Below are 19053 nucleotides of genomic sequence, written 5' to 3' on the forward strand. Positions count from 1 at the left end.
ACTTGCAAGAATACAATCTATGGCACACTGTATAACAGGTTTCATATATAATAATGAATGACTTCAAATAAACCAATAATTCAAAAAGTTGACGATAAACAAAGTACAGTATTTGGGTTACGCCCCAGCCCACCACAAGCCTTTGAAGATGAGGCGAATTGCTGATAATGGATGGGTTGAATATCACAAGCATATGGAAAATTAAGTTTTAACGCTTGACTGTTTAAGGCTGGGCCCTTGCTGGATCTCATATGTAAAGCACACATTTTGTTGTTTTCTTTTAAGCAGTAGCAAGAGCACTATGTGCACAGGAAATTATTAAAACTTCCTTACCTTAGTAGGGGAGGTCGGTGTTAAAGTTGTAGGGTTTTGGTAAATTATTATGAGAAGAAATAATACCATTTTATTTTTACAATAGCAATAACAAAGATTTTTATACATTATCTGTTATATTCATTGAATAGCTGTTATTTATATTACTAATAATAATTACTGTGAATTATGCTACTAGTGCTAAACATCCCTGTAAGTGACAGGGCCCCCTCATGTTCATGCCTTTCTGTAGCCATTTTGGAATCATTAGTTAACTTGCACACCTTCGATGACATGTTAGTAAACATGAAGTGAATGTGCAAATGTGGCATGGATAAGATCAAGGACAGGATTCAAACCCAGGATGATGTATAAGTGAAGTAGCATCTTACTGCTACTTACAGCATTATTATTACTGTCTAACTTGACTTTTTATTACATTTACAATTTATATTGTTGTGGCAGTGCTATTTGGTTAGTTACGTTAAACTGAATAGTTTAGTCACTTTATATTTTTATAACGTTAATTTTTGTATTTATAATAATGTTTACATTTCTAAAAGTAGTAGAAGAAAATATGTCACATCAATAACTGGAGACTGGATTTCTGTGTGGAGTTTAGATGTTCTCTCAGTTTTCACATACAGGTTATCCCACTGTTTAAAAACATGCAATCAAGATGACCGATATATTGCTGCGAATTAGCGAGTGTGCAAGAGTATGTTGCAATATAATGACATCCAGTCAGGGCTATCTTTATGTATGGGCACAATGGGCACTGGCCAGGGGCCCAAGGAGCATAGGGGCCCATGATGTTTCCACTTATGTATGTTTCTGTTTTGCTATCAAAACAGGGGCCCCAGCACACTACCTTGCCTTGGGGCCTATGATGCTGGTAACATGGCCCTGCATCAAGGGCTGGTTCATGTGTTGAAACTACTGAAGGCTACCACTACAATCAGGAACTGAAGCAGTAGGTAAATTAAAACAGATAAAAAAATAATAATTGATAGTAACTTTTCCCAAAAAGAATGCTGACTTTCAGTGCATGGCAAAAAACACAGTTTTTATTTTTCCTTAGCTTACTTAGAAAATTTGGCATTGTAAAAAATTTTTCATTATAGATTAATTTGTTTTCTAGTGAAGAATGAACAACACTCTTTTAAAAAAGGAGCAAGAATGGTTCTACAGAGTGATGTCAGAGGGGAACCATTTTTAGTTTCCAAAAGTACCATCTACATCAAGGTTTTAGAAAGAACCTTTTATTCAAATCTAGATGCTTAACATGCCCTATAAGTAATAAAGAATAGTCGATAACAGATTTGTGAAATACCAATGGGTTCCTGATTTTAAAAGGACTTTGGCTGCACGAGGATTAAGTTCAGGTTTCCTTGATCTATTGTGTCCTGCTAGACAACCTACTATATATTGAAGATTTGTGTTTTTTCCATATATTAGTATCCTTTTCAAACCCCAAAGAACCAACTTCATGTGTAAATAACCATTCCCAAAATTAAATGGTTGTTTGTCGACCAGTGGTCCCATGAGGAAAAACACAACCCACTAAGTGCCATTAAAGATCTGTTATTTTTAAGAGTGTAGAATCCTCTTCCTAGATGCTTATTCCCTAACTTAAAATGATACTTGAGTACATTTGTGTATTAAATAAAATGTCCATATGGGATTCCTCCTGATGCTCCTGTTTCCTCCCACAGTCCAAAGACATGCCAGTTATGTAAACTGGTGTTTCTAAATTGGCCCTTGTGCATGCCCAGTGTTCCTGCCATGTGCCTGATGATTGCTAGGGTAGGCTTCAGCTGCCCCAAGACCTTGCTCTAAATAAATGAGCCAAGAATATGAATGGATGGATTATTTGATAAAAGAACAACCAATCTTTATTGTTAACAAAAAAGCTTTGCAAATAGATACACATATAATGAAGTTACTGAGGGCTGTGTAAGCGTTTACAGTATGTGAAAAAAGAAAACAGTAAATGTTATTCATACACTGAAAAAAGAAAACAAGGATAAAGATACAAAGTTATTAACTTGCATATTCATATTTCAGTCCTTTCAGTCCTTAAGTGACTGTTTTATTTATTCATTAACGAACAGGATGCAGACTACAGTAAGTCTCAGGCAGAGAAGCAAGCAAGTAAAAAGCAGTGTAACTAAATGATAATCTCTCTTACCGTCATCATTATGAAAAGAAAACAAACAAAAAATACCGTGACGTCTTAAGAATTTCAAAGAATATTTAAAGACTGGCTGCCATGGATGGGGGTTCCCGTTTATGTCGCTCTTTATTATAACGACCTGTCCCTTTAAGAGCGGGCAACTCTTAACAACCCCCAACAAGTCATTGTAGCTGTCAATCATCGGGCGGCGCTCTTTGATGTTGCGAGCCTTCGCCTTGTATTGCAGCACAAATGCACTATTTGTTGCTGCTGGGCTACAATACTTTCACTGTGAGGAATCACTTCTCGGCGTAACAACTTTTTTTGTTTTGACTTGTTTTGTTAGGCTTTATTTTCAAGGTTAGCCTTCATTCACTGAAAATTTTAAAAGGAGCAACTTTTCGGCGTTTGGTATCATTCCGATTCCAACTGTTGTAATTTGTTTTGTTCTTCAGTGCCCATCCGCCCCCCTTTAAAAATGCCCCAGCTGAACAGCGGCGGCGGTGATGATCTCGGGGCGAATGATGAAATGATCCCCTTCAAAGACGAAGGGGAACAAGAGGAGAAGATACAAGAAAATGCCTTCACGGAGAGGGATTTAGCAGATCTGAAGTCGTCTCTGGTCAACGAGTCCGAGATCAGTCAAAATCCACACGCTGCAGCTGATCAGGGGGTGAGCCGCAATGCTGTTCAGTTCCGAAGTGATTCTCGGCGTGCTCTCTACTCTTTAAAAGAGTCGCGGCCGCCGATTTTTTTTTTCCCCCTCTTTCTTTCGCGTCTAAAACTTGTTTTCTTCTCCACCTGGATTTCACAGGCAGTGAGGCGTTCGCATCATGATGAAGAGAGGGGCTACACGGACAAACTCAGGGAACAGTCGGAGGATGGTGAGTAGAGGCGAGACGTAGCGCAGTGCGGCCAAAATAAACTTCTGCCGACGCGTGTGCGGACGGCAGCCACTGGGCTTCATCTGGCGCGCTTGGCGGCGCGATACGCCGCTCGCAACCCTAGCGTGGAGCACGCGTGTGTTTTGGCCGCGTAGTGATGTGCTTGACTGAAGATTTAAGGGAGGGGGAAAGTGGGTCACAGTCAGTATGTTACCCCCCTTTCCACTTTCACACAGTTGGTTGCAAAAAAAATGAAGATCAGTCAAAAGTGATAAGGTACGGTCCAGGGTCGTTACGAGTTGACGGAACTCTCCGTTTGATTCGACCGAACGCCCAGTTTGGTACTCGGCATGTGTCTGGCAGAGCAGGTGTCCGTAATGCGTTCTAAGTTTTAGTGATTACACGTAGCAGGAAATGAGATTTGTTAACCCGCAAAAACGATGTTAGACCCTTCCGCTCCGATGTCTGTATTTAAATCGGCCACTACAGTAAGTGACAAGAACCACAGGTTCGTGTGATGCGACACTGATGCCCATGTTTAGCAGAAGTTAGGTATTCAACGCGACACCGTCAGTAATAAATAGGCCAAGGGTCACAGGATTGTTGTTGTGTTCTTTTTTTTTTTTAACTCCTGTGTAAAATTATGCTACAGACTCATATGAAGATGCTAATTGAGACTTATCAATTAACACGTTCACGTTATGCAAAACGTGCTTCAAGTAGTAGGGCAAACGTTTAACGGATGTTGTTTAGCTGCAGAGTCGGCCATTGTTACTGTAGGGTGAGGAGTTTTCAAGACAAACCACATTAGTAAGACTGAATAAAAGTAGATCGAACCAAGAAAATATACTCTTAACCTGTCCTTAAAGTTACCGTGTTGTAGGTTTTTAACTGCACTTGACATTTACTGACAGGGCTAGATTACACTGGCCTACTGATCAAAAAGAACTAATTAGGATATACTGTAAACAATTGTTACTACTTGGTAGTAATGGCTCCATGGTACATTGGAAAATTTAATAAGCTGGCAGTGTATGGTTCACTGTCGCATCTACCCCAAGGCCACTATTCATGAAGGCTCTGGGCTGATGTGCCTGAGTAGGAAAGTTTCCTGATTAAAAACATGGTCTAAGTTGTGTTTTTTTCAAAATCGAAGAAAAATAAATCCTTGGTATGAGTCTGAAAAGTACAGCCAGCCAGGTGTGTCTCTTCGATGGTTTGGGATAAAGTTTATAAGTGTTGTCCAGTCTCAGCCTTGGGGATGTGGCTACTGAGCCAATACCTGTTCACTATCTGCTTTGATTTTGGGGTTGTAACTGGGTTAGTAGACTAAAAGGGCAATCAGTGTCTAATCAAGAGCTCTACATCCTTGAACTGAAATGTTACATTTTCCCATGAGGCGTGTCCTTTGTGTGTACATGTGTTTGTTTTTTTTATGGCCCTTGATTGGTGGCAAAACTGGCTTCTTATTCAGGTGAGGCAATCATTTTTTGCTACAGTGCAAAGGGATGGTAGTTTGGGTTAGTGTCTCAAAATTACTTTCATGTGAGTTATGTGAGATTTTGTTTTCTGCATGTCAATGCATGGAGTGGATTCCTATTTGGGTTTGAGGCTGTCTTGTGAATACGATTCTTTCAAAGTAGAATCCCCTAAAATAACACCCTTAACCCTGGATTACAATAAAAAATAGTGTAAAATAGATGATTGGATTGATGAATACCTTTTGTTACAGCCGTTTGTAACATATCTGAAAATGTTAAATTGCAGTGTTTGCAAAGAAAATTGCTTTCTCTTTCCCGACTTATTTAAAAAGAATTTCTAACCTGTTAGAAATTCTCATTTAAAGGTGCAGACTCTTTTTTAATTCATTGGTAGCTTTAAAGGCTTAGAAGCCTAGTCTTTGATCACATATCAAAGTATAACCATAGTAATCCCAAACCTAAGCATCTAAATAGTGTACCTGAAAGAATTTATCTAATTTGTGGTGCATTATTTATTTACCATTTCTGGAAAAACGGAAAAAGAACATTTACACTGAAAATGTGGACAGTGTATTCCCTTTTTTGATGAGCAAGCCAATTAGTTGTTATTTTAGGTGATGGCCTTGTGGCATGGGTTATCATCTTTTTGAGTTATTTATCTCACTGAACAAAACTAACCTCTCTGTCCCACTCCCCATATATATAGTTTGACAACCATTAATTTGGATAAGACTTTTGGGAGCCACGCTTCTTTTGAGAAATAAACTAAATATGTGTAGCTGAAGCACAACTGAGTTATCATTTGCTTCATTTCTTGAAACTTATTCTGAATTTAAGCATTTCCAGATGCACTCATTACAGAGCATAGAAACTCTGATATTTTGGAGTGTGTATGCCTAAGGGTGACTGTTGGAGGCCTGTACGTATGTGTAGAAATATTGGTATCTAAATATAAACCATTTAAGCATGTCCTGAACATCAGTAGATTCGTGTCAATGTATGTCTGAGGTATAAAGTGATATGTGGTAGTGAAATCCTTTTAATAATAAAATGCTTCCCTAATTGGATGAAAGTACAAAGCTGTTTATGTATATAGGATGCTGGAAATAATGTTTATCTGTATGATTGTGTTAATTCATTTGTTTCTGAATCTTTTGTCTTTAAGTGTCAAAGCATCAGGATGGTGGAATGTACAAAACATCACCTTATTCAGGATACCCCTTCTTGATGCTCCCAGATCCATACCTTCCAAATGGATCCATGTCTCCATCTGTAAGTGTGTGTGTTTGTTTTTTTTTTTTTTTGTTTTTTTTTTTCCCTCCTCTCCACTTTTTGTGTTTTATTTTAAATAACACTTGGCAGCATTGGTACTGATATGAAAGTGAATCACAGTTTGCTTTAATAAATATTAATAGATCATCACATTGTTTTTTGGATAATTTTTATGATTATAAGAAAGGTAGGGTAGAAAACTCCAGAAGTGATTCAGATAAAATTGGATTGTTCTCATTATCAGAATCTTAAAGTTCTGTTAAATTACTGTTTTAAAGTATGCAATGAAGTACCCTTGATTTGTGGAGACCCATGGAAAAGCATACATAAAAGGAAACGCTGCTCTTGTTTTGTATAAAACGGAGTAAATGTTGTTATGTTGGAAGAAATAGTTCCTTTTAATCATGAAGAAATTAATAAGCATAAACTGCTACTCTTAAGTAGAAGTAATGCTTAATTGTTCTTTTTTGAAAAATAGTGAGAACTGTCTTGTTAACTAAATTCTTTTTAAAATTAAGTTCAGATATATTTTACTTTATCAGTCTTCTCTTTGCATGCCCCTTTAAAAATGTTGATCTTTATATGCTTTTGAGAATATGTTTGTATAGAAAGCCCTAAGAAATTTATTTTGATAAGCTCTGACCTCTTTTATACTTCAGGTGTAGATCTGATGATCTCTTGTGCACTTGCAGATAGGAAAAAACAGCATATATGCAGTTGCATCCATTTAGAATATTTTAATTTAGGCTAGCTGTTTTAAGCATCCAAGTGTTATATTTTGTAATAGGTTCTTCTCTTTTTTCCCTAGTGTGCTTTCCTTTTATTAAGAAGAAAAAAATGTAAATTCATAGAAGTGAAAGTTTTACTAATCATTCTTTTTTTTTTTTCCAAACTATTGCATGTTTTAATATTTCAGTATGTGGTCAATAAATTGTATATTGCTTGTTAAGTAATCTGATATGTATGCATTTCTGAAAACCATATACATGCATAATAATATAACTGCCACTACCATTTGTTTTCAGAGTTCAGATTCCCCCCCCCCCCCCTTTTTTTGTTAACTTAATCCCCTTTTAAAATGTTTCTAAGTTTGCATGTCTCCAACAGATAATCTACTTCTGTTACTCAGAAAGTGGTTATTTATTACCACAACTGGTATAAGCGGGTTCCCTGTGCTGCTCAACTGATGTGTGCTGTTAGTGAAATTAACTTTTAAAGATGAACTTATTTTTTAAAATACTTTTGAAGACTAGTACTTTTATAGAAAAGTCAAAAAGTGCTTGCGATTTATGTATTTTGTATGGAGTAATATTTTTAATCTAAATACTTTGGTAAATACCATATATGCCTGTTGGCTTACTTGATGTTTTTTTAAAAACTATATGATCCATTCTGTGTCAAATATTGAGACACTTCTGTTTGTACCATTTCAACTAAAGCAACTGTGGTAAACCGGAATATCCATGAAAGGTATGAAGCTGAAACCCAACCCACTCAGATGCAAGCTATAAAACTCTAATTAGTTCCTGGTTAAACCTTTTTGTTTTCATGGTTTCCTAATTAATGCATCAAACAGCTTACAGTTCAGGAGCGATGTACAGCAGTGAGGGACAATTCAGTAATTCACAGGTAACTTTGTTGGTAGATTCTTCAGTTTTGTTTTTCCTTTAAACTTTTTTAGTTGAGTCTTTGCGTTACTTACTAGTTGCTGAGAAGTAGTACTTCTGGTATTTTTTTTCTTTTGCCATAATTCTTTTATAAATGATTCATGCCCAGATAAATGAAATTGTAAGTATGAGAACTATTTTAGGCAACATGGTACTACCAATGTAGTTTCTCAAATTACTTTGTGTTTCATGGAAAACTTAAATAATTTGGTGTCTATTTGTGTCCATTTAGTCTGCGCTCTGTACTAACGTGAAAGCCATAGGATATCAGTAGTTAAGTCTCAGTGGTGATGACTGTATGTGTAAATTGCATAGCATCAGTTTCCAGCAGAGCTTTGACCATATAAAATTGATTAGATACAAATTCACAATAGCAGGCAAGAATGTAATAATAAAAGAAAGTAGCACTTTAGACAAGGATTGTGTTTTCCTGCTTTAAGAAAATCTATGAAAATCATTTGCCATAAATTATGTATTTTACTTAGCACTCTTTGTGTTTTTGTAATAGTGAATAAATTTCACCGTGGCTCATGCATGTTTAATGGTATACCTGCAGGGGGTCTATGATGTGAAAATTGTAAAAACAAATCTATATGTTAACCCTTTTATGGTATATTTATCTTGGATTATATTGCAACTTGTTTCTATGTATGTTCATATATGTTACTGAAAGCACTATATATACTTTTGTGTTTGAGTGTATTTAAATTTTGTAGTTGGTGTTTTGCTGCCCCCACCCTTTTTTCTGTCAAGCTTTTTTAGTAATTATAATTTTTGGTGTAGATAGTATCCCCAGAGTTGATTGTTTTTCTTAAGCATAGATGGTAAATAAGGACCAAAATTGTTACTTAAACCTTTTGCAGTTTGAATGCACCAGGTGAGGCTTTTTTGAGATACTGTCTTCTCACTGCCTCTGCCACCACCACCACCACTACCTAATGGTCAAAGTTTGAACTGAGCTATAAAAATTCATGGCAAAAACTTTGTAATCATTAATGGTCAATTGTGCATAGGAGAATAGTATGCCCAGTCTATGGTTCTGCTACTCCCAAAGTCCAGATACTTTGCTAGAATGTGTGATATATTAAAATTTAGTTTTCATTATCAGAGCAGAAAATCTGCCTGCAACAAGATAAAGATAACATAATTAGCTGTTAGATATTTTTGTAATTTCATAATCCTATATATACAATTTAATTTGTCAGTATAAGGACTTCACAAATCAACTGTTTGATTAATTATGAAGGATTGTATATAGTGTTACAATGGCATATCTACACTTCTAACCATTTTTGTTTATAATGGGTTTTAATACCAGCTTGGTACTTGCTTCTTAAAAATGTTCTGATTTAGTCTATATTATTTTAATATCTGAAGCTGAGTGAATGTTCAGAGTAAGAGTAAGTTATTGTTTCTTGATGTAACTTTCAGCCTTTGATTTTCATCATTTCAGTCTGTTTATAAGGCAAACCATCTTAAGGAAAGAAAAAAATATTTATTTGTTTTCAGTTTAGTACTCAACCTACTATTCTAAAACATACAAGACAAATTTTGTATTTCTTAAAAGTGTTTATTTTTAGAAGCAATAAGATTACATGGGAGGGATTAGACCAAATATGTTAAGACAAAAGCAATGTATTGAAGGTCTACCAAATAAAAACAAAGTATATGTGTATGTCATTCCGGAGGAACAAAATCCTTTAGTTTATCAAATTATCATTTTAATATTTAACTTTGATAGACATTTTCAAAGCTGGGTGTTTCACTCTCCATGCTGTTACTTCAAAGTGAACTGTAATTACTCTGAAGAATACTACTCTGTTTAAGGTTTAAAGACCTCAAGTGGTCACCAGTTTTATCAGGAGGAATTGAGAAAATATTTGTGACTGATACTAACAGCAAGATTCCCAATACTACAGACAATCAAGTCTAGAACAAAGAAGCTGCAATTCACACTCAAATTATTGAAGAAATACAATACCACTGACTTTTAAACACATGCTGTTTTTAAATGTCATGTGCTTTAGTATTTAAGCAGAGTTGACATTCTTTAAAAATGTTGATTGTCTTAATTTTTTAACTAAGATGTGGGAAATGGTAATACAGATGCATTAAGTTGCTTTTATTTTGCTGATTCCAAGTTAAATAAAATTGTATTTATTCATGAGGAAATAAACTTTATTAGTACTTAAATACAGAATGCCATGCATTCTATCTTATTGTGTAGTCATTTCTTTAATATATTATTACAAGCTGCATATTTTATTAATGTGCCTAAAAACATTGTTTGTGCCAGATATCCTTTAATAAATGTGTTTTATTTAGTGATTTTCAAAACAAGCCCCATCCCAGAGTGTTGTGTGTGGGTTTTTTTTTTTTTAAAGAAAAAAAAAAAAAAAACACTGTAAAATGACCAAGGTCTGCTTGAAATAGAATTTGCCTTCCTGTAAAATAGTTAGTAAATAGGTTTTGAAACTGTCTACTATTTCAATTTGAGACCTTTTTAGTTTGTAATATTATTGTAGAAATAGTAAGGAAAACTGTGGCACTTAGAATTTTATATGTGAAAATTTTAGTTGTATTTTTGACTTTTAAGTTGCTCTGTTTCCTTACCCTTTTTATTCCTCAGTAACTAGCCTTTTATCACTTACTTGCGAATATGCTAAAACTTGGTGTTTTTAGCTACCTTTCTGTAAATTGGTGGTGTGAAAGATGTGTCCAGCATGCGCTTGACAAATGAGAGCATTTAACTTTTGAGAGAAAGTAAGCAAACACTTTTTTTTTTTTTTTTTTTTAGCATTTTTCTTTTTATAGATAAGGGTGAAGGAGAAAGTAAAAGCTATTGCAACAACTCTAATTTGTATCCATTTTAAATAGAAATTAGAAGAAAGTTAAGCAGTTGGAATCTAAAGTGTTTATCAGCTCAATGTAGGATTCAGTACCATTTCTGAACAGCCAACAATTGTGTTATGAATATAGTACTTTTTTTAGCATTAATCCTTCTTGCGACTTGATTGTGAGATCTATACTTTATTACATGTGCTATTACCTTAATTCAGAAATCTGAATGAGATATTGTATTGAATGGAATAACTGTAAAATGAGAGCTGAGAGTAACAGTATGACTTCAGCATTCAGTAATGCCTAGTTCTAAAAGCTTATGGTCTGTTGGATCAATGAGTTAATTATGTTCAAAGAAACAGATTCTGCATTCCCAGGTTACAGCTCACTGTTTTACGATAGAGTAAAGTGTTGATGCAATTTTATTAAACCAAACCCTAATGCACTAGGCGAGGTGCTTTAAGAAGTTTACTTTCTATGTAAAAGGTAGTTAACTAGTAATCAAGCAATATCCAAGAGATGATGTTTAACTGTTGCAGGCAAAAGTGTATTTTAATGGATAGAATATTCATAAATGTTTATATGCATTATGTACAGTCATTTAAATTTGGATTTTGTGAAGTTACTGTACATAAATGATCTTGTAAAATGCATATTTGTTTACATAGATTGTCTGTAAAGCATCACGAAGTGCTTCATCAGTGAAAGTCTACATTCTTAACTAGAACAATAAGGAGTAGCTATGGCAGAAATATTCATGGTGTATTTTACACTTCATGAACATGCTTCTAAATTAAAAGTGGCATGAAAAATGATGATTATTGTCCAATTAACTGCTTGTTATTCAAGGACAGTATTACAGACAGACTATCGAAAACAGAATGGCATGAGCAAATATTGGAGGGAAATATAAACTAAATAGTATTTATACCACTAAACAAAAATAGAATTCACAGATCAGTTTTCAAGCAAAGTATCAGTATCTGTAGAACAACATTTGATTTAATTATTTCATTTTTTGACCTTTTCAGAAATAAACTGATACAGAGCACACTTTTAAATATGTAATGAATGAAGTCTAAACGATTAAGAAATATGGGTGAAGTACTGCCTAGATTGTTCCAGGTAGCATTTAATCAAAAAACTTTAATCCTTTTAAGGAGGTAATAAAGTAAATGATTCAATTTAAACATTTAAGGATTTCTTGTCATTTTTATATGCACAATTGTGTCCTGGTAATATCTTGGACAAAATAATTGATCCTTGTTTTTTTTTTTATAAAATATTCACAGTACTGTAAAATTAATGACTCGGTACAACAAAAATGTTGCTGCTTAGATTTAATAAATTACAGCTGCATTTTAATTTGGGACAGAATTATATTTTTTGGAACCTTGAGTTGAGTTTTTTAGAAAGAATACTACAGCATAGTACTGGAATATTGAGAACCATTACCTGTACGTTGAATATGCGATCGTACAGTTTATACTAAGCAAGCAATGTAAACAGGTATTTAAAACTAAAATTAAATATTTATAAACTGATAGAAATAAGAGGTTTTAAGATACTTATACAACAAACTAACTACTATGAAAATGTTTTGTAAATGCCAGAACACACTTTTTAAGGGCAGCTGAGATGGGAGCCATAGATATCACAAAAATCCTATTTGAGGCCAGACACTTTTTGCCTACAGATTATTTTAAGGCAAGTTCCTTATCCATTTATTAAGGTTTTCATCTATTTTAATTGTGGCTCAATAATAAAATCTCTGCCAGGTGTATATTGAAAAATGTTAAAAGAAGTGTAACTATAATCTGAAGGTATTAATGTGTACCTTTTCTGTAGAATCTATCACTTCTCCATTGTACAATTTTCATGCTTTGATTGTCTAATAAACTCCACCCTTCTATGTGTGTTGTGTAATTTTTTTTTTTTTTTTTTAAACAATAGAATATTTCATTGTGAGTAAGGAGACAAACCACAGGTAGGAGATCAATGTGGCGAAGTCAGTGTAATAAGTCTATTGAAGTGGCAGCTGTAACTTACCCACTAAAGGTTTCACTTTTAAAAGTATAATTTTACTTGGGACAGGTCAAGACCAATGGTTTGCATACAGTATTATTTTTACCATCCCAGAGACTGATTGAATTAACTGTGTAGTTAAGAACACTGTGTTAAAGATGTTATGCGTTCATTACATGTACCATGGATTTCTCATATTAGATTAGAATTAATCAGAAAGGATTTGAATCTAAGCAGCACCTGTGTTTGGTAGAATAAGAGTTTCACTAAATGTGCAGACTTAATACATATGTAGGGAATGTTGTGCAGTTGTGTAGTCTGTTCATTTAAATGTGATTCCTCACCTGGTGCCACAGGCACTGTGATACATTTATACGTTGCTTAGAATAAGGAAAATTTATAAAGGGATTATTCACTAGGGGTAGGCTCCAGTGCCATATGACCCTGTGGTGGAAATTTCGATTTCGGAAAATAAATCAATTATTGGTTATGAGCTCAGCTGCTATAAAATTAAAAACAAGTCTAGACCAGGGCTAAAAAGTAATAATGCATTGTAAAACTAATGATCTTCTGAATATGTTGGTAAATTCTGATTATGTTGGCGAATTCCAAAACAAAAAACATTTTTTATTGTTAGGTTTAACTGCTACCAAAAGAACCATTTTAAAACCATCTATCACGTATTATCATAGTGAATCATAATCTTAAAATTTATGTAGTTTTATGCATATAGGATCCTTATTAGAGGTGTTGGCATGCAAAAATGATTGCACAGAATAGTAAATATAAGTATTTGAATGAAATATTTCATTTTATGTAGCTTGTTTTATTAACCTGAAAACAACATTAAATCCTACTTGCATCATCTTTGTTGGTATAAAACATGAAAAGGATGATGATTTTAATAGATAGTGCATTGATTATCTCCCATATTATGTGTCTGTATTTAGGTTAAAATCTCAAAGTCAAGATCAGAAAAGGTAGTAAAATGACCAGATTCAAGAGTAATCAGTGAATATCGCTTGTAAAATAAGGAATGCCTTAGTACAGTCGTGTTTTTATATTGAACTAGTACCATCTATCCCATAGAATATAATTTCACTGTCTAATGAATGCAATATATTTCAAGTTTTATTTTAAGTGGATTATTGAAAATGCCATATATTATTGTCCACTTGCCACTACTCCATTTTCAAAATATATTTTTTTCCAAGGTCTGTAATTGCACCTTTTTAAAAGACATTTATTTAACCCCACCAGTGAAATACTGATCAATTTTATGATGAATATTTTAGGTAATTAACAGAAGGGCAGGCTATTTTAGAATAATAATTGAACACCATATATAAATTTTAGCATTGTTTAGAGTATTAGTGATAACCTATGAAATCTGCTAATGCCATATAAGTCCAATTGTTTAGGAAGCACTTTTATTTCTATATTATTTAGAAAGACTGTCAACATTTAGTATATATCCTACAGATGGTTACATTTTCTGAAATATTTGCATACGTCAGTCAATCTTTATTTTTATTTATTTATTTTTTTTTGTTTCCACAAAGCACTTGGCCATACATGCTTTACAAAGCACGCAATAATAAAACTCAGATAATTAATCCTGGAAAGTAAAGATAATGCAATTAGCATATTTCTCTTTGATTATTTTTGTATGATTAACCAAACACTGGAAAGAGCCTGCAAATGATAACTTTGATACTATACTTCTCACTAAACTTTGCTCATGTTGTAGTGCATATTTGGCTGATCATCAAATCAAATTAGATATGGTTCAGTATGCCTTTTCCTAAGTATCTGTTGTAGTTGTATCTCATTCTGCATCATTACCTTCAATGATGTTGTTTTTTATTTTGAAAGTGAGGTGGAGGTTGGGGCTTTTTGGTTTTGAAGTTGACAGAATGACACCATGGGTGCTACCGTCCACACACACACTAATGAAAACACAACTGTTACATCTTGCACTCTTTATAGTGAGAATTTGAGGAGCACCCTTGTGTGAATGTTAATGAAAACTTTACAACTGGAAAGGTGGTGATTTAAATAAAATGCACATGTATTGGTGGGGTATTAGCTGAAATATTTGTAATTTATCTAAAAGAATACATATTTTATTAGTTAATATTTTAGAAAGCATTGATAACCTACCACTGGCCATGCCGTACAATAGATTTTCTTTTTACTTTAGAAATACAGGGTGAGACAAAATTATGTTAACATTTGAATGGCGGAAACAATTTATTCAGAAAACATACTTCGTATGTGCAAGGAATTTACAGGAATGTCACAGCCTGTTCGCCATCATGTTCAACACATGTACCATATGTGCAAATTGTCCACAAATATTGTATACAAGTATTTACATAACAGTACCATTAGTGTTAACATAATTTTGACTCGCCCTGTATACAGTAAACCAGCTATTTAAGTTTATTTGTTACCTTGTATTTTTGCTGCATCTTTTTCCTGGCATTGATGGAGTGGGAAGGGGTGAGATGTTTAACTGGTAGGTTAGAATAGCATGTTCAGATTTGTCCAGTTTAAAATTAAGGGTGTTATTTTTTTAACCTTAAATGTTACCAGGTCTCTTTCTTGTTTGTTCTTGCCAATTGGTGGGATCCACTAATTAGGGCAGAAAAAAAAAATGAACACTACAGGGTACTTCATTTGAACACTTAAAGCAAGAGATGATAACTCTTCTTAAAAACGACTTGTGGCACTAAAAAGCAAGGAGTATTTGGAAAATATACCATATGTGATTGCCTGTTACAAATGCTACTTCTCTCTCTTTGTATTGTTTGTTTTTTTATTTCCCTAATATTCTGTCTGTCTGTTCATTCATTTCTGCAAAGAAAAAAAGTAATGATGAGGAAATAATGCAGCACAAATATCTTGTATTTATTGTTTTTCCCCTAAAGGCCTTTGCTCATTAGGTACATGAAATTTCATCACTTCAGTTCAGTTCATTTTTGTGTGATCAAAAAGTTTGTGCAACATAGTAAAGTCAGTGTGAATATTGAGATATATATTGTAAAGTTTTATATGTTGTTGCAGGTTATTTCAACTTTTTTAGATGGGTAACACATGAAGTATTGTTTGCTGAAAATACATACTCTTTAATTTGAACTGGGGGTGGGTTACTTTTAATGAACATTTTTCTAAAATTCAGCCTCTTTATTCAGCTGTCAGTCTAAATTTAAATATGATTTAGTAGCTGTCTTCCTTTCCATTACTGATGTGATATACAGTATATATGAAGAATTTGTAGTGTGGTAACTGATTTTGTTTGTCTTTTATCATGCACTCATGAGCCTCCTGCTTCCTTAATTTGTTTTATTTTGTCTTCATGCCATTTCAACAGCCTTTGCTTATATCTTTGTCTTTTATCTATTTTTTTAACTGAGCATTTGTTCTTTGGTGAAGATCTCTTTAGACTTGGCAAATGTGTGCCAAGCCTTTGGAACAGTCAGAATTCAGACTTCAAAAGATTTTACATGTTTTCTTGATTGAAACAGCATAAGGGTAGTCTGTGGTGTTTTAATTTAGCTATTTTTAAGGGAAGCGTAGGCTATTTAGAATAATAATGCAGTGTACACAAAGCCAATGTAGTTCATCCGGCTTATATAGGGGATTTAATGTCTTATTTTGACTACAGTAATATATAGATTTAGCTAAAACCTTCAGTTGAATAGTGGTGTGAAAAATTATTGCTATGAACTCATACTGATGTTTTTTAAAAATACATATTTAAATATTGAAATAAATTTTTAACCTTAATTAAACAAAATTTTTAAGTGTAGTCCTTAACCCATGTGTCTCTTAAACACAGATGCCTCTATTTTGTAAAAAAAAAAAAAAATTGAAAGTGGCATTAAGTTATCTGTGCTGAAGGTGGCACTGCAAGCAACAGGCACAAGAAAATAATCAGTTAAAACAGAACTTTTCAAGCCCAACCATGCTCCTTGGCCCCTTTTGAAATGTTTTGGAATGTCTGTTTAAATGTGGTTTTCCCCCAATGGTGCTTTGGAGCCAACTGGAAACCATTTCTTTTCTAAAAATAAGTTTGCTTATAGTTCTAGGAACAAGGTCTTTGTATATATCTTTTGAGGGAGAAATTATTTTTGCATTTATAATGTTTGAAATGATGGTTGGCTGTTTAACTAGAGGGCTTTTTTGTTTGGAGCACTGGAACATATCTTTATGTATCTGGAGTTCTCAGCATTGAATACTGTTGTGAAGCATTTTGATTATAGTGATGTCGCATTTTGTTTTAGGACTGGTTTTCATGAATTTAGAAACTGTCCTATTAATTTTCAAAATAAATGCTTTTCTTTTCTTAATGAAAGCGGGCATCCTGAAGAGCAAAACTTAAATATTTTCTAACAAATTTTTTTGTATTCATAATTAGATGAGGGAAGGCCTTGTAATAATTTATCTAATATATAATTATGTTTAAATAATTAGCTGGTAGGATTAAACAGTAATGAACAGCAGCACTGTTGTGAAAAGTGATGGACAATAAGTCTTAATTTGTGAATGTGTTAATGGGAAGAGCTTGTTGCAACAATAGATATATTTTTTAGCAAAGATGTTCTGGCTGTTTATTTCTCCATGACTGCTTACTCACTATCATACTTTTGTTTGTTGTGGAAGATGTACATAATATGTTTTGGAAAAGATCCATTTATCCATGAATTATCTTAATACATTATCCAGTTTAGGTCCACGTGTACTGCATATTAGAGGAACTCTTAATGTATTCAGTCAATTATTATTTTACATATTTACACACTACCATTTCTTATACATTTAAATACAGAGTTAAAAAATGCTTTAGAAAATCACTTCACAATCTGGGGGGAGTGTGTGGGGTATTCCTGAATCATCTGAACATTCCAGTTTCAGAAATATCTGATACTAAAGTCACTGAAGTAGTTAAATGTTCCTAACTGGCAAGGCTGTGGGGTTGAATGAAATTCATATTGGATAATGCTTAAGAATCTTCATTTAAGGGGCCTTGCTAATCTTGACTGAAAGGTAAGGCACATTAAGGCTAGATTAGTGAAGGTGGCATTTCTCCTCTCCTGACTTCTTGGCCTCCTTAGGAGAACATATTTTTGAAGCGCAAGCGATGGAAAGTCAGTTATACATTTGAACCTGGAACGTAGGAGGAGCAATAGGAGCAATTCTTTGTTGTACAAATATAGGTCATAGTAGGGACAGATTGTTATGCAGGCATGGGATTTTGGAAGTCTTAAGTACATATTTTGTGCATCTTTAGAGGGATTATGGCAATGTAACCCATTGTATTTTTGTGAAAGGGCCATTAGAGTATAGGGTTTCAGGGTTGCATCATGTACCATTTGATTTTTGTGTGTTCTAAAATGTAGGTCGAAAAGTTTAATCTTTTTGGACTGGGATTGTGTCAGTGAAGCATCTTAGCTGGATATCAAGTTACAGCTGTGACTTAGGTTAGCTAGTTAGGGGTCCTGTTGAGAGGTTTGCACCTCTGAGTTCAGATAATTGTATCCTTCAGATTTCATCTAACTGTGATCTCTGGACAGTTTGGTGACAGTGATGTGGTAGGATAAGAACTAAACAGCACAGAAGATTAAATGGTATTTCATTTTTCAAAGTTAAATTTTGATAATTTTAAATTTATTTTCAGATAATTGAGATATTATAGACTAAATCAATGCTAACAATTAATGCCTATATTCAACTTGAATTCTATGTTTTAAGGCTTGAAATGGGTTGGTTTTTATAATATATGATCATGAGATGAGAATTTTTTAAATCGTTTTTTCTGCATTTGGCTTCTCTCGTTTTTTTTTTCCTCTCTCTCTCTCGCTCTCTCTCTCTCTCTCTCTCTGATCAATTATGCTATGATATAGAGGCTAAAGTTGACTGCATTGTTAGATGAAACATCAATTAGTAGACAATAACCAAAGGTGTGACTGTGTGTATGAGTGCGCACTCATGTCTAACTGTCTTAATAAAAGGATAAATGTCTGTGTCCATGCAGTTGCTAAGTCTCTGCCATTCCAAAATATGCCACATCAGAAACATTTTTATTTATAAAATGCATTTGTCATTTCAATAGATGGAGCATCACAAACATTAACACTGCTTTTACGAATTCCATACCAAATGGTATATAACCCAGGCATGGTGCATCATAAACATTGGTAGTACTGTAGTGCATAGTATCACTACAAGCACTACAAAATACATTTCAATAGACGGTGCACGGCAAACGTTAAAACTAAGGTTTACGTTGATTTCAGCCTGTCTTAGATAGGTAGCACAATAGTGTCATCAAGATGAAGAGGACAAGATGAAATTTTGGGGCACCGTCCAGGTGAACCCATGTTTAATGA

General features: G+C 33.9%; 1 protein-coding gene across 10 annotated transcripts in view; it reads left to right on the top strand.

Moving 5' to 3' along the window:
• The first annotated feature begins 2641 nt into the window (after nt 1-2641).
• tcf7 (transcription factor 7) overlaps nt 2642-19053 on the top strand; it is a 121668-nt gene continuing 105256 nt past the window's right edge. For 2 of the 10 annotated variants that reach the window (XM_028812825.2, XM_028812834.2), the window contains exons 1-4: nt 2656-2848; nt 2944-3161; nt 3303-3372; nt 6019-6125. In XM_028812825.2, coding sequence (XP_028668658.1) covers nt 2707-2848; nt 2944-3161; nt 3303-3372; nt 6019-6125 — 537 coding nt within the window. In that variant the 5' untranslated portion in view covers nt 2656-2706. Of the gene's footprint in view, nt 2849-2943; nt 3162-3302; nt 3373-6018; nt 6126-19053 lie in introns of all 10 variants that reach the window. The other 8 variants (XM_028812827.2, XM_028812833.2, XM_028812831.2 and 5 more) reach the window with 7 other exon arrangements.

This window comes from Erpetoichthys calabaricus, chromosome 11, assembly GCF_900747795.2.
Source record: "Erpetoichthys calabaricus chromosome 11, fErpCal1.3, whole genome shotgun sequence".
Taxonomy (NCBI): Eukaryota; Metazoa; Chordata; class Cladistia; order Polypteriformes; family Polypteridae; genus Erpetoichthys; species Erpetoichthys calabaricus.